The 17,261-nt window shown below is 36.5% G+C and overlaps 1 protein-coding gene across 1 annotated transcript in view; it reads left to right on the plus strand.

Annotated features, from left to right (window-relative positions):
• MSH4 (mutS homolog 4) overlaps positions 1-17,261 on the plus strand; it is a 97,096-nt gene that overhangs the window by 50,892 nt on the left and 28,943 nt on the right. The window contains exons 9-11 of the mRNA XM_059376881.1: positions 7,507-7,581; positions 14,461-14,525; positions 15,868-16,037. Of these exons, the coding sequence (XP_059232864.1) occupies positions 7,507-7,581; positions 14,461-14,525; positions 15,868-16,037 (310 nt within the window). The remainder of the gene's footprint in view (positions 1-7,506; positions 7,582-14,460; positions 14,526-15,867; positions 16,038-17,261) is intronic.

The following is a 17,261-nucleotide window of genomic DNA, read 5'->3' on the forward strand; positions in this document are numbered from 1 at the left end:
GCTTTCCTTTTACTTTCTCTGCCCAGCCTTTTAGTCAGCCATTTCTCCCAGGAGCCTTGGTTTGTTTCAAAGGCATACGGTATTTAGAAATCAAGATCTGGGCACTGGGCACACTCTTTGCTGTTGTCAGTGCTCCCAAACCTTCTCATGGCTAAGGAATAAGTGTGTATCTATTAGTAAATGGATAAATATATACATATTTATCTCCATATTAAATTTAATTATTTATGTATATATATATCCATCTGTGCAGTTGAAAACTGAGTCCACACCAGTACCTTCTATTTCAATTCAACATCCCAAGATTCATTTTAGTCTTCTAACCTTCAATATTAGTATCTCCACTCTCTGACAATGAGAAACCTGGCTTATTTTTACTAACCTGAATGTCTTTTCTTTCTGTATAATATTTATAACCTTACTTTTAATATACTACATTAAGAATGCTTATATTTTCTATTACAAACATTCAAAATACTTCCTTCAACATTATGAAATTTTTCATATTAAACAGGTTTTTCTGGGGCATCTAGCTGGTTCAGTCAGAGCATACTACTCTTGATCTCGAGGTTATAAGTTCAAGCCCCACACTGGGTATAGAGTTCACATACATATATATATGTATATATATGTATACATATATACATATATATGTATATATATATACATATATACATATATATGTATATATGTATATATATATACATATATATATGTATGTATAAAAATACATATAATGTATTTTTATCCTCAGGGTACAGGTCTGTGAATCGCCAGGTTATAGTCTTTTTTGATTTGTAAAGCTTTTTTGGCTCCTTTTTTGATTTGTAGAGCTTTTTATGACTCCTTTATGGTTCTCTGTGTTGCACATATCTTTTCCCACATTGTAGTTGGATTTTTTACTCAGTAATGTGGACTAGATGCTTTTGCTGTGCCACCCACATCCCTTGGCATTCACTTTTGTACAGAGAAGTTTTACTGTAAGCAGCTGAAATTCTCTACCTGAGGACTTTATCTAGCCACATGAGAAACTGGAGGGAATTCAGGAAGTGACTGCCCAGTATTGCTGTGCATTACTGAACTGGAGTTGGTTAATAAATGCACCATTTCCTTACCTCTGGAGATAGCTTCTGAAGCTTACTCTACACCATCTCTGAGAGGTCTCCAGCAGGAATGAGCCACAGTCCAAGTAGCGATATCTGGATCATTAGTGTATCTTTTTATTTTCATCTTTATTTTTTTATTTTTTATTTTTTTAATAAACATATAATGTATTTTTATCCTCAGGGTACAGGTCTGTGAATCGCCAGGTTTACACACTTCACAGCACTCACCATAGCACATACCCTCCCCAATGTCCATAACCCCACCCCCCTCTCCGGACCCCCCTGTCCCTGGCAACCCTCAGTTTGTTTTGTGAGATTAAGAGGCACTTATGTTTTCTCTCCCTCCCGATCCCATTTTGTTTCATTTATTCTTCTTCCACCCCCCAACCCCCCAAGTTGCATCTCCACTCCCTCATATCAGGGAGATCGTATGATAGTTGTCTCTCTCTGATTGACTTATCTCACTAAGCATGATACCCTCTGGTTCCATCCACGTTGCAAATGGCAAGATTTCATTTCTTTTCTTTTAATTTCATTTCTTTTGAGGGCTGCATAGTATTCCATTATATATGTGTATATATACATAGTATATATGTATATATATACTATATGTACAATAGTATTCCATTATGGAATACTATGCAGGAATATATGCAGATATATATATATATATATATACCACATCTTCTTTATCCATTCATCTGTTGATGGACATCTAGGTTCTTTCCAAAGTTTGGCTATTGTAGACATTGCTGCTATAAACATTTGGGTGCACGTGCCCCTTCGGATCACTACGTTTGTATCTTTAGGGTAAATACCCAGTAGTGCAATTGCTGGGTTATATGGTAGTTCTATTTTCAACTTTTTGAGGAACCTCCATGCTATTTTCTGGAGTGGTTGCACCAGCTTGCATTCCCACCGACAGTGCAGGAGGGTTCCCCTTTCTCCACATCCTCGCCAGCATCTGTCATTTCCTGACTTGTCAATTTTAGCCATTCTGACTGGTGTGAGGTGGTATCTCATTGTGGTTTTTATTTGATGCCGAGTGATGTGGAGCACTTTTTCATGTGTCTGTTGGCCATCTGGATGTCTTCTTTGCAAAAATGCCTGTTCATGTCTTCTGCCCATTTCTTGATTGGATTATTTGTTCTTTGGATGTTGAGTTTGCTAAGTTCTTTATAGATTTTGGACACTATCCCTTTATCTGATATGTCGTTTGCAAATATCTTCTTCCATTCTTTCAGTTGTCTGTTGGTTTTGTTAATTGTTTCCTTTGCTGTGCAAAAGTTTTGATCTTGATGAAATCCCAATAGTTCATTTTTGCCCTTGCTTCCATTGCCTTTGGCGATGTTCCTAGGAAGAAGTTGCTGCAGCTGAGGTTGAAGAGGTTGCTGCCTGTGTTTTCGTCAAGGATTTTGATGGGTTCCTTTCTTACATTGAGGTCCTTCATCCATTTTGAGTCTATTTTCGTGTGTGGTGTAAGGAAATGGGCCAATTTCATTTTTCTGCATGTGGCCATCGAATTTTCCCAACACCATTTATTGAGAGGCTGTCTTTTTTCCATTGGACAGTCTTTCCTGCTTTGTTGAAGATTAGTTGACCATAGAGTTGAGGGTCTATTTCTGGGCTCTCTATTCTGTTCCATTGATCTATGTGTCTGTTTTTGTGCCAGTACCTTGCTGTCTTGATGATGACAGCTTTGTAATAGAGCTTGAAGTCTGGAATTGTGATGTCCCCTGAACGCTTCCATAGAGTTCCAGAGGATGGAGGATGGAGGAGCCGTCCTCCCACCCGGAGGAGCCGAGAGCTCGGGGCCACACCCCTCAGTGTGCCCTCAGAGAAAAGGGCCCAATCACTCCTGTCTCCCTGGCCTCTGGCCACATGCCGAGCTCACCCAGCCTGGGACTGGTTCAAGGTAACCATGAGCTGAGAGCTCACTCCTCGTTCTATCTCTGTCGCTGGCTTCCCCGGTCTAATACCTGTGAGCTCTGCAACACTAAGACACCCCAAATCCTTCTGTGACTCTGTGGGACCTAGGGCCATGCTGGCCCTGCATGGGCTTCACCCCGGTTTAGCCTCTGGAATGATGTCTTTCAGGGGAGCAGACTTTATTTATTTATTTATTTATTTATTTTTAATTTATTTTCAGCATAACAGTATTCATTATTTTTGCACCGCACCCAGTGCTCCATGCAGTCCGTGCCCTCTCTAATACCCACCACCTGGTACCCCAGCCTCCCACCCCCACCCCTTCAAAACCCTCAGATTGTTTTTCAGAGTTCATAGTTTCTCATGGTTCACCTCCCCTTCCAATTTCCCCCAACTCCCTTCTCCTCTCTAACTCCCCATGTCCTTCATGCTATTTGTTATGCTCCACAAATAAGTGAAACCATATGATAATTGACTCTCTCTGCTTGACTTATTTCACTCAGCATAATCTCTTCCAGTCCCATCCATGTTGCTACAAAAGTTGGGTATTCGTCCTTTCTGATGGAGGCATAATACTCCATAGTGTATATGGACCACATCTTCCTTATCCATTCATCTGTTGAAGGGCATCTGGGTTCTTTCCACAGTTTGGCGACCATGGCCATTGCTGCTATAAACATTGGGGTACAGATGGCCCTCTTTTCACTACATCTGTATCTTTGGGGTAAATACCCAGGACTGCAATGGCAGGGTCATAGGGAAGTTCTATTTTTAATTTCTTGAGGAATCTCCACACTGTTCTCCAAAAAGGCTGCACCAACTTGCCTTCCCACCAACAGTGGAAGAGGGTTCCTCTTTCTCCACATCCCCTCCAACACATGTTGTTTCCTGTCTTGCTAATTTGGGCCATTCTAACTGGTGTAAGGTGATATCTCAATGTGGTTTTAATTTGAATCTCCCTGATGGCTAGTGATGATGAACATTTTTTCCTGTGTCTGATAGCCATTTGTATGTCTTCATTGGAGAAGTGTCTGCTCATATCTTCTGCCCATTTTTTGATATGATTGTCTGTTTTGTGTGTGTTGAGTTTGAGGAGTTCATTATAGATCCTGGATATCAACCTTTTGTCTGTACTGTCATTTGCAAATATCTTCTCCCATTCCATGGGTTGCCTCTCTGTTTTCCTGACTGTTTCCTTTGCTGTGCAGAAGCTTTTGATTTTGATGAAGTCCCAAAAGTTCATCTTCGCTTTTGTTTCCTTTGCCTTTGGAGACATATCTTGAAAGAAGTTGCTGTGGCTGATATCGAAGAGATTACTGCCCATGTTCTCCTTTAGGATTCTTATGGATTCCTGTCTCACGTTGAGGTCTTTTATCCATTTTGAGTTTATCTTTGTGTATGGTGTAAGAGAATGGTCGAGTTTCATTCTTCTACACAGCTGTCCAGTTTTCCCACCACCATTTATTTATTTTATTTATTTTTTAAAAGATTTTATTTATTCATTAGACACAGAAAGAGAGATCACAAGTGGACAGAGAGGGGGGAAGCAGGCCCCCTGCTGAGCAGAGAGCCCAATGCGGGACCCAATCCCAGGACCTGAGATCATGACCTGAGCAGAAGGCAGAGGCTTAACCCACTGAGCCACCCAGGCGCCCCTTCCCAGCACCATTTACTGAAGAGACTGTCTTTTTTAGTGGAGCAGACTTTTAAAAGTCCTGATTTTGTGCTCCCATGGTTTGCCGTTTGCTGGAGCTGGCCCCTCCCCCCATGGTCTATCTTCCCGTTGATTTGGATTCAGTTCTCCGGTCCTACCTTTCAGAAAGTGGTCAATTTTCTGTTTCTAGAATTGCTGTTCTTCTTCTCTTTAATCTCCCTTTGGATTTGTAGGTGTTTGCAATGGTTTGATAAGCTATCCAGCTGATCTCCTGCTACCTGATGTAGGCTCAGCCTGCTACTTCTCCACCATCTTGACTCCTCCTCATCAGTGTATCTTGTATTGCTGCCCTGTCCTATTCTCTTGCCTGTACTTACTGGAATTACTTTTCAAATAAATAATTTGTCCTCAAATTCTAATTTCTCTGAGTTGGCTTTTGGAGAACCTATCCTAGATCAATGGTGCCTTTTGATAAATAGAAGTTCCTTTTTTTTTTTTTGGAAAGATTTTATTTATTTATTTGACAGACAGAGATCACAAGTACGCAGAGAGGCAGACAGAGAGAGAGAGAGGGAAGCAGGCCCCTGCTGAGCAGAGAGCCCAATGTGGGCTTGATCCCAGGATCCTGGGATCATGACCTGAGCTGAAGGCAGTGGCTTTAACCCACTGAGCCACCCAGGCACCCCAGAAGTTCTTTTTTTTTTTTTTTTAATGATTTGTTATTTGTATGTATTGTAAAATGATTGCCACATTAAATCTACTTAACACCCATCCCCATATATGCTTAATTTTTTTTTTTTTTTTTTTTTTGGTGAGGACTTTTAAGATCTATTCTCTCAGCAACTTTCAAATATGCAATATAGTATTATTAACTCTAGTCACCATGCTGTCTATTAAATCCTCATTAGTTATTTATTTTATAACTGGAGGTTTGACCCACCCCCTACTGCCTACTTCTGGCAGCCCCCATTGTGTTCTCTGCATTATGAGCTTGTTTTGTTGTTTTTAGATTCTACATATAAGTAAGATCCTCATTGTCTTTCTCTGCCTTATTAGAAGTTCTTAATCTAAATGTAGGCTAGTGTATGTTTTTTCTTTTATTGTGGTGGTTTTTATCCTGCATAAGAAGTCTTTACCTACCCCAGTGGCTTGATTGTGCCCAGAGGATTTTAAGTTATGGAAATGACTAAGTGATGACATAGAGAGGCTGAGGCCATTAAAAGATTTTTATTACTTATAATTTTGAGAGGAGAAATCATGCCACATAGGGTCACATTGTCAGAAGTCAGAAGGAGTGAGGGGAAAACATTACTACAGTAGTCGGTAGTTATTAGGCGGGAATGTCCCCTAGTGAGTAAGAAGCAAAACACAGACATTGGAGTTTGTGATTGCAGGGTTTGTAATATGATAATCTGTGCATTGGCAAAAGCCAGACAATAGGAGAGATATAAATAACTTTGGCTCTTAGTTTGGCCCTGTAATTCATTAGTTATCAAATTTATTAAAGTTGGTAAGAACACCCAGGATAGTGAAGATACTCTTGTTTGTTATATTCTAGATGTTTTATTGTTTTACCTCTTGTATTTAGACCATATGGAATTGGTATTTTGATTTGTATGAGGAAGGGACCACATTTCCTTTTTTTCCATACAGATTCATAATCTAACTGGCACCATTTGTCAAAAGAACTGTCCTTTCTCCATTACTCTTTAGTCAACCGTTGTTATAAATGAAATGTTTGGCTGAAATCATATGTTTGAGTCTGTTTCTAGATTCCTTATTCTATTGCATTGATTGTTCTGCTTGTCCTTATGCTGATACTACCATTTCTTAATTGGTCTAACTTTATTATAGGCTGATATTTATTAGAGTTAGTCCTTCTGTCTTGTTCTTCTTCAAAGGTAAAATGATATTTTTGTAAGATATTCTCCTTTGGTAACAGGAGTGACATTTGTCTTCTGTTTGGTGAATATTATTTATTTTTAATCTTCCAGTTTCAGAGATCCATTGTAAGAAAGTCTGCAGTAACTTGTTTTGGGGCTAGCAACATTCATTTTGGCATTTCTTCTAAATTGGTTGATGTAGTCACCAAACAGTCTAGGTATTGTGCAATAGGGATATAGGTCAGGAGACTGCAAAAAGAAAGAACACTATATCAAATACATTATTATATCATAATGTAATATCCTAAAACTCCTTGTCAGTATTGGTAGATTTGTCCATTCACAAAATATTCTTCATTTTCCAAGGTTTAATACCACTCTTTTGTTCTAGAGATACTACAATTTAATTTTTAAAAATTTATTTATTAAATTTTAAAAATGTTGATGTTGCTTTATTTTGAAAACCTAATTAATTTGGACAACTGGAACTCTGAAAATTGTTTTACTCATGCAAACAGGAACCAGTGAGGGAGCTTTGTGTTGTTCTGTAACTGCCTGGGAGTTTCAGATTAAGCTTTTCAAATATCATCTTTCACAAATACCCTTTGTGCCTTCTTCAATTAACGTTAGTCTTTAGTACTGCTCAGGATTGAACTCTATCTCCTATCACCACTGTAGGTTAAGCTGGACCCGAGGGGCTGAAGTAGAAATGGAAGTTGAATACAATGAGGTGAACTCTTCTCATTGTCAGACTTCCAGGAAAATAGTGCACTAGGCTTATTGTGATGTATCAGTAACTGTAACTACTGTTTATGCTGGCGTACTGGGTATGTTGATAAATAAAAATGTATGAGTATGGTAAGTGTAGAATGTTCAAGAGAAAATCCATTCTTGTATATTTATGGTGTCCACATTTGTATCTTTATTTTAATAGGTTAATGCAGCGGAATCAAAGATAACAAATCTAATATACCTAAAACATACCTTGGAACTTGTGGATCCTTTAAAGGTAATTTATATGGTATATTGTACAAAACATTGGTAGCCTTAATTTTTTAAAAAAACTTTTTATTTCAAAAAACTTCAAATTTAGATAAAGTTACAATAGAATAATGAATTCCCCAATTCTTTCCATATACACACAGCACTCACTACATATTATATTCTTATTATTACTCTTATTCAACCATTTGAAAATTGCAGTACCTAAATACTAACATGTGTATATCCTAAGATCAAAGGTGTTCTCTTACATAACCACAATATAATTTAAAAATTTAGGATATTTAAAATTGATTCAATATTATTATATATAGTCCATACTCAAAATTTCTAATTGTTTTACTAATTCTTTTAATAGATTTTTTTTCTTGATACAGGGTCCAGTCCAGGACCATACATTGTATTTAATGTCATTTTTTTAAACATCTTAATTTAATTTTATTTTTTTCAGTGTTCTGAGATTCATTGTTTATACACCACACCTAGTGCTCCAGGTAGTACGTGCCCTCCTTAATACCCACCACCAGGCTCAACCATTCCCCCCCTTCCAAAACCCTCAGTTTGTTTCTCAGAGTCCACAGTCTCTCATGCTTTGTCTCCCTCTCCAGTTTCTCCCAATTTACTTTTCCTTTCTTTCTCCTAATGTCCTCCATGTTAGTCCTTATGCACCACAAGTAAGTGAAACCATATGATAATTGACTCTCTCTGTTTGACTTATTTCACTCAGCATAATCTCCTCCAGTCCCGTCCATGTTGATAGAAAAGTTGGGTATTCATCCTTTTTGATGGCTGCATCATATCCCATTGTATATATGGACTACATCTTTATCCACTTGTCTGTTGAAGGGCATCTTGGTTCTTTCCACAGTTTGGCAATTGTAGACATTGCTGTTTTGAATACATATGGCCCTTCTTTTCACTACATCTGTATCTTTGGGGGTAAATACCCAGTAGTGCAATTGCAGAGTCACAGGGTAACTCTATTTTTAATTTCTTGAGGAATCTCCACACTATTTTCCAAATTGGCTGCACCAAATTGCATTCCTATCAACAGTGTAAGAGGGTGCCCCTTTCTCCACATCCTCTCCAACACTTGTTGTTTCCAGTCCTATTGATTTTAGCCATTCTAAATGGTGTAAGGTTATATTGCAATGTGGTTTTGATTTGAATTTCCCTGATGGCTAATAAACTTTTGGGACTTCATCAAGATAAAAAGCTTCTGTACACCAAAGGAAACAGTCAACAAAACAAAGAGGCAACCCATGAAATGGGAGAAGATATTCGCAAATGACACTACAGACAAAGATCTATCCAAGATCTATAAAGAACTCCTCAAACTCAATACCCAAAAAACACATAATCGTGTCAAAAAATGGGCAGAAGACATGAACAGACACTTCTCCAAAGAAGACATACAAATGGCCAAAAGGCAAATGAAAAAATATTCATTATCACTACTTATCAGGGAAATTTAATGTCATTTAAAAAAAAGATTTTATTTATTTATTGAGGGAGAGTGAGTGAGCAGGAGAGAGCATGAGCAAGGGGAGGGGCAGAGAGAGAAGAAGAAGCAGACTCCCTGTTGAGCCGGAAGCCTGATGTGGGTCTAATCCCAGGATCCTGGGATTGTGACTTAATTGGAAGGCAGATGCTTAACTGACTGAGCCACCCTGGAGCCCCTAATGTCATGTTTCTTTATACTTCTTTTCAGCTTAAAGTTTCTCATCCTTTCTTTGTCTTTCATTATATTAACATCTTGAAAAGTATCTGTTATTTTATAGAATATTCCTCAATTTGTGTGGTTATTTTCTCACGATTAAATTCAGCTTATTATATTTAGCAGTAATACTCTATGAGCAATGTTGTATTTTTCTTAGTACCTCACATCAGGATACACATGATGTCATTCCCCATTCTGGTGATATTAACTTTGATCCATTTCTTCACTATAAAGTTATTAAGTAATCTGTGGAGAGATACTTTGAGACTATGTAAATATCCTGTTCCTCATTAAACTTTAACTCAGTGATTTCATTCATTGATTACTCTTACCTGAAATATTTCTGATGTGATTTCCTAATGTGTTTTTAAATATTCTACTGTGCAAAACTTTTTAAAAACATTTATTTATTTAAATAATCTCTTTACCTATCATGGGTCTATAACTCACAGCCCTGAGATCAAGAGTCCCTTGCTTTGCTGACTGAGCCAGCCAGGAACCCCTGTGCAAAACATTTTTTAAAACTTAAGGTGACAAGGAAGAACTGCTTTTTTAAAAGAAAAAATAATGAAAAATCTGGAAGAATTTGTTGTAGATTTCATTCTAAAAAATATATAATGAAAGCAATTTGACAAAAGATGTAAAAAAATGTCATCTTCCTTAGAATGAGAGAGGTATAATAAATCATCCCCCCAAACTGATAGATTCAATAAAACACAAATTTGAAGTTTTAAAAAAAAAGATTTTATTTATTTATTTGACAGACAGATCACAAGTAGGCAGAGAGGCAGGCAGAGAGAGAGGAGGAAGCAGGCTCCCTGCTGAGCAGGGAGACTAATGTGCCCCGAGCCAAAGGCAGAGGATTAACCCACTGAGCCACCCAGGTGCCCCAAATTTGAAGAAGCTTTGATACGTGAAAGGAAAATAAAGGCCAAAGAAAGGAAAAATTTGTAGCATTTGACAGATAAAATATTAATTTCTGTCATAAAACTCATGTAATTTCATAAGAGAATACTGGAATACCAATAGAAATACAGAAAATGCCCCCAAAATGAAAATCAAAGAGGTTAATAAATAGTACCAAACATGTTCAACCTTACTATTAGTTAAAGAAATACAAATTAAAGTCATTAATATGCAAAAGAAGCAAAGTTTTAGGTTTTTTTGTTTGTTTGTTTTTCTCCTTAATGGATACAATTTACTGCTACTCAGAGAACAGTGAGACAGACTTCATAGACAGCTGGTAGGAGTACAAATTGTACATACTTCACAGGGAAGTTTTACAACATCTGTTTTTTGACAGTGTTACAATACTAGAAATCTGTCCAAAAGAACTCAAGAAATACTGACCACATTTTATGTTCAGTTATGGTCTTTGCAACATGATTTATATTAGAAATTCTAAGTAGTATAGACCTCTAATAATGAGGGGAAGAGACTGTTTTCTAAAGGGTAAAATATTATGATTTATTAAAATCTATGCTATTAAAAGTTTCTAATACTTGTGATATAGTATTAACTAGGGGAGAAAAGCAATGTGCAATGACAAACTTTTTTTATTTGAGGTAATGACAGGAAATATACCATAATATTTAAGTAATTTATTTGGAAGGGTGGTAGAATTATAAGCAATTTAAATATTTTTCTTTATGCTTTTATGAATTTTATAGCTTTCATTAGTATTTAAATATTTCCTGTTCATAAGCAAAAGAAAATTATTATTGCCATTGTCTAAAATAGCAGGTAAAAGGTTAATTGACTCTGGAAAACAGTATGGAGGGTCCTCAAAAGTTGAAAATAGAGCTACTCTATGACCTAGCCATTGCACTATTTTAATGTAGTTTTGTTTTGTTTTTACTACTGTAAAAACAATTGCACTATTTTACTTTGAAAGATACAAATGTAATGAGCCAAAGTGGCACTTGCACCCCAATGCTTATAGCAGTGTCCACAATAGCCAAACTATGAAAAGAGGATAAATATCCATCAACAGATGAATGGATAAAGAAAATGCAGTACACACACACACACACACGATGGAATATTGCGCAGCCATCAAAAATGAAATCTTGCCATTTGCAAGACGTGGATGGAACTAGAGCTAAGTGAAATAAGCCAATCAGAGAAAGACAATTATTATATGATCTCACTGACATGATGAATTTGGGAAATAAGACAGGATCATAGGGGAAGTGAGGGAAAAATGAAACAAGATAAAGCCAGAGAGGGAGACAAACCATAAGAGATTCTTAATTTCAGGGAAAAACCTGAGGGTTGCTGGAGTGGATGGGGTTGGTGGAGGGATGGGGTGACTGGGCGATGGATATTGGGAAGAGTATGTGCTATGGTGAGTGCTGTGAACTGTGTAAGACTGATGAATCACAGATCTGTGCCCCTGAAACAAATAATATGTTAATTACATGTTAATTAAAAATGCCAGGTTAACTATATATGAAAAACTCACAGTGAATATCATTCTCAGCAGGAAAAACCTGAGAGCTTTTCCCCTAAGGTCAGCAACATGACAGGGATGTCCTGTCCAGTAACTCTCATTACTGTTATTCAGCATTGTACTGGAAGTCCTAGCCTGAGCTAGGACAACAAAAAGAAGTAAAAAGTATCCAAATCAGCAAAGGAGAAGTCAAACTTTCACTCTTTGTAGATGACATGATACTCTGTTGAAAACCCAAAGACCACCTAAAAATTACTAGAACTCATATAGGAATTCAGCAACATGGTAGGATATAAAATCAATGCACAGAAGTCAGCTGCATTTCTATACACTAACAATGAGAAAGAAGAAAGAGAAATCAAGGAGCTGATTGCATTTACAATTGCACCAAAAACCGTAAGATAATTTAGGAATAAACCTAACCAAAGAGGTAAAGAATCTGTACTCTGAGAACTATAGAATGCTTATGAAAGAAATTGAAGAAGATACAAAGAAATGGAAAACCTCCCATGCTCATGGATTGGAAGAATAAATATTGTTAAAATGTCTATGCTACCCAAAGTAATCTACACATTCAATGCAATCCCTACAAAAATATTATCAATATTTTTCACAGAGCTGGAACAATTAATCTTAAAATTTGTATGGAACCAAAAAGGCCCCAAATAGCCAAAGCATTCTTGAAAGAGAAAACCACAGCTGGTGTCATCACAGTGCTGGACTTCAAGCTGTATTACAAAGCTGTAGTGATCAAGATGGTATGGTACTGGCAGAAGAACATACACATAGATCAATGAAACAGAAAAGAAAACCCAGGAGTGGACTGTGAACTTTATGGTCAACTAATCTTCAACAAAGCAGGAAAGAATGTCCAATGGAAAAAGACAGTCTCTTTAACAAATGGTGTTGGGAAAATTGGACAGCCACATGCAAAAGAATGAAACTCAGCAACTTTTTTATGCCTTACACAAAAATAAGCTCAAAATGGATGAAGTACATAGGAATCCATCAAAATCCTAGATGAGAACATAGGCAGCAGTCTCTTTGACCTCGGTTGCAGGAACTTCTTGCTAGACATGTCTTAAAGACAAGGAAAACAAAGGCAAAAATGAATTATTGGGACTTCAAGACAAAAAGCTACTGCACACCAAAGGAAGCAGTCAACAAAACTAAAAGACAGCCTATGGAATGGAAGAAAATACTTGCAAATGACAAATCAGATAAAGGGCTAGTAACCAAGGCCTATAAATCCAAGAACTTATCAAACGCAACACCCATAAACCAAAAAATCCAGTCAAGAAGTGGGCAGAAGACATGAATAGGCATTTCTCCAAGAAGACTTCCAAATGGCCAACGGACATAGGAAAAGATGTTCAGCATCACTCATCATCAGGGAAATACAAATCAAAACCACAATGAGATACCACCTCATACCAGTCAGGATGACTAAAATTAACAAGTGAGGAAACAACAAATGGTGGTGAGAATGCAGAGAAAGGGGAATCTTCTTAAACTGATGGTAGGAATGCAAGCTGGTGCAGCCACTCTGGAAAATAGTATGGAGGTTCCTCAAAAAGTTAAAAATAGAGCTACCCTATTACCCAGCAATTGTACTACTAGGTATTTTTCCAGAGGATACAAACAGTGATTCAAAAGGATACATGAACCCTGATGTTTATAGCAGTAATGTCCACAATAGCCAAACTATGAAAGGAACCCAGATACCCACCGACAAATGAATGGATAAAGAAGATGCAGCGTATATATACAATGAAATTTACTCAGCCATCAGAAACAATTAAATCTTGTCATTTGCAACCATGTAGATGGAATTAGAGGTTATTACCCTGAATGAAATAAGTCAGTCAGAGAAGGACAAATATCATATAATTTCATTCGTGTGGAATTTATAAAACAAAACAGATGAACCTAGGGGAAGGGAAGGAAAAGTAAAATAAGATGAAAAAGGAGAGCGAAGCAAACCATAAGAGACTCTTAACTACAGGGAACAAACTGGGGGTTACCGGAGTGGAGTGGATGGGGGGAAGGGATAATTGGGTGGTCATTAAGGAGGACACTTGATGTAATGAGCACTGGGTGTTACATGCCAACTGATGAATCATGAAACTCTACCTCTGAAGCTAATAATACACTGTATATTAATTAATTGACTTTAAATACATGAAAAAAAAATTTAAGTTAAAAAATGTTAACTGTTTTCCTCTTGTTTCTAGTTATTTAAATAGTGACCACTTATAGTTTCCATTAAGCAAAATTAAACTTCTACTTTTGCCATATAAGAATGGAGAAATTGCTCTATTTATAAATATGCAAAGCACTTTTTCAGTTTAATGCATATTTAAAACCCGCATTTTGGAATGATATGCAGAGTACTCTAAATGTACAATGATAGCTGTTTAAATTCCTAACTTTAAAAAGTAGTTGAATGCTAAAAATTAGTTGAAAGACAAGAAAAACTAGTCATAAGAGTAAAGCACTGGATGCCCTTTATTAGTCAGGTGCTCTTTATCTGGAAAATGGGAAAGGTACCATCTGTCCTCACCTACATACCTAAAATATCTTTTATGAGTATACAAATGAGATGAAGCAAGAAAACTCTTGGTAAGCTGCAAGTATTAAATGTAAAATCTTATGTTTGAATAGTGTTATAATTTATTATTTTTAACCAATTTTTTTTTTTTATTTTTTAACAGATTGCTTTGAGGAACTGTAGCACACCTTTATTAAGAGCTTATTGTGGTTCCTTGGAAGATAAGAGGTCTTTGTCACTCAACTGTTAATTAAATATCCATGCTAATTATTCCTTTCTTCCAGATCATGAATGATTTTAAGGACTCTAACTGTAATCAATAGAACAATTACTTGAACTCTGGTTAACAATCTTTAAACTATTCATCAAAGTCCTAATTATACATTACATCTTATAAGTATCCATAAATAGGGTAACAGCACATTGAGTTTTTGTGTTAATAGGCAATTAGAATAATAATAAAAATTGAAATCATACACAGTTTTGATATTTCTTCTTTGAGCCATTCCCCATGGAAAGACTTGCAAATATGAAAGTACATATTTCTCTTGTAAATCATAAAGGGCTTGATGTAACCAAAAAATAGTAGGTATAAATATTGAATAAGAGATCTAAATACAGTTTAATATTGTTTTTAGCAATGACATCTAGCTTCTTGACCAAAAAGACATGTGATGCTTAAGAACTGCTATTTTACCGATTCAGGATTCACATCTTTTATGAGCCACAAACTGAGTTTAATAATAAAACAGGATTACAAATAACATACAGAACAGGATAAAACAGAAGGTTAGGAAAATAGGTGTTACCAGAGTTTTGGTTTGCATGATCCCTGTACTTAATTACTGATTATTGTGAGGTTTCTCTTACACTGTCTTACAATATGTGTTTAGTTTGTCTGGCCCCACCTGAAGGCAAGAACCAAACACTTAATTCTTCTTTGGATCTGTGCACCAAACACAGTGATCATACATGCTATAAGTAAATGTTGACTGAGTTAATGAACACAAAGCCAGAATTTTTATAACAGTTCTTCAGGGATATATTTTATACTCATAGGGACATTCAGGGGTTTAATTTGGGAGATTTAAAAAAAAAAAGATTTTATTTATTTGTCAGAGAAAGAGAAAGGGAGAGAGCACCAGCAAGGGGAGCAGCAGGCAGAGGGAGAAGCAGGATCCCTGCTGAACAAGGAGCCTAATGCTAGACTTGATTCCAGGACTCTGGGATCATGACCTGAGCCAAAGGCAGACGCTTAACTGACTGGGCCACCCAGGCATCCTTGGGAGAGCTTTTTATTAGCAGTTATAGAATTGTTCCTGGTGACTTCATGTTACTTTAAGAGACTAGTCCTGATTGACAGGATATTTTAAAATTTTTATAGTCACGGTTCTAGTTTATGTAATGTAATATACATATATTGTTAAATTATTTAATAATTTTCAATAGATTTCAAGAAAGAGTTGTTATATTTAAAATTGTTTATTCCAAGAAAATATGTCATTAACTCTGACTCAAATTACGAATTAAAATAATCATTTGCCTTATTGCCTATAATGTTCTTTTTTAGGTTTGGAATCATACTTGAAAAAATTAAAACCATAATTAATGATGATGCAAGATACATGAAAGGATGCCTGAACATGAGGACTCAGAAGTGCTACGCAGTGAGATCCAACATAAATGAATTTCTTGACATAGCTAGAAGAACATATACAGAGATTGTAGATGACATAGCAGGTAATTTAATTACTTCACTGTATTTTTCTGTTTTTTCTTAAATTAAACCTTTTTAGAACATGTGCTTTTCTGCTGGTGATAACAGGCCATGCATATTTTTAAAATTTTGTTACCAAAAGAGATAAGGTTAACACTGTCATTTAAAATATATTAAAATACGATTTTGAAAGATTTTGAAAATAAGTATCTCTAAGTGTTAGAATGTGTCTATTTTTTTCACCAAACTTAAATATAGAGTTTCTTCAAACTTAGAATTACCTGAAGACCAGGACATGTTTGTCTACCTTCATATAACATTGTATACAAATTATATGAAAAATGCAGGCTGTCAGTACTAAGTGATTTCAGAGGAAGAGATGTATTTGTCTAGAAGAGGTACCATTTGAGCAACTATCACTGTATTTAATTTCTAGTTAAGTACTACTTCATTTAACAAATTTATGGAATTTCTTGTAAATATAGACACTGTTTTGGGTACTAGGACTATATTGTGAACAGGATAAAGTCCCTGTCCTCATGGAATTTTTGTTATAGTAGGGAAGACAGACAAGAAAGAAATGCCTGTGTGTGGAATGTATGTGTGTGAGTGTGTGTGCATGTGTATGTGTGTGTTCGTATGTATAGATAGGTAGATAGATCAGTATATCAGTCACATAGATCATATACTATAAATGGGTATAAATATATGATGAAAAATATAGCAGGTTATAGGGGTCCGAGATTGATTGGGTGTGGAAGCATAGAGGATGGGAATGTTTTTAGTAGACTATGCCTAGAAAGGAAACCCATATACTGGCAATGGTATAAACCAAAGCACAAAGGTTAATGAAACCTCAGTGGATGAGAAAAGAAATTGGTTAGGATGGAATGGGGTATTCCCTGATAGAACTTGCAAGAGATAAGATTAGAAATGTAGGCTGGGGACCAGAATTTGTCTTTGAAGGCTGGGCATTTGGGGTTTTTTTCTTCCCCTTAGAGAATGCAGAGGCACTGAGACATTTTTTCTCTGTAGAGTGAAATTAATCAAGAAGATTGGTTGAATGGGGCACCTGGGTGGCTCAGTGGGTTAAAGCCTCTGCCTTTGGCTAAGGTCGTGATCTCAGGGTCCTGGGATCGAGTCCCGCATCGGGCTCTCTGCTCAGCAGGGAGCCTGCCTCCTCCTCCTCTCTCTCTCTCTGCCTGCCTCTCTGCCTACTTGTGATCTGTCTGTCAAATAAATAAATA

This window comes from Mustela nigripes, chromosome 14, assembly GCF_022355385.1.
Source record: "Mustela nigripes isolate SB6536 chromosome 14, MUSNIG.SB6536, whole genome shotgun sequence".
Lineage (NCBI taxonomy): Eukaryota > Metazoa > Chordata > Mammalia > Carnivora > Mustelidae > Mustela > Mustela nigripes.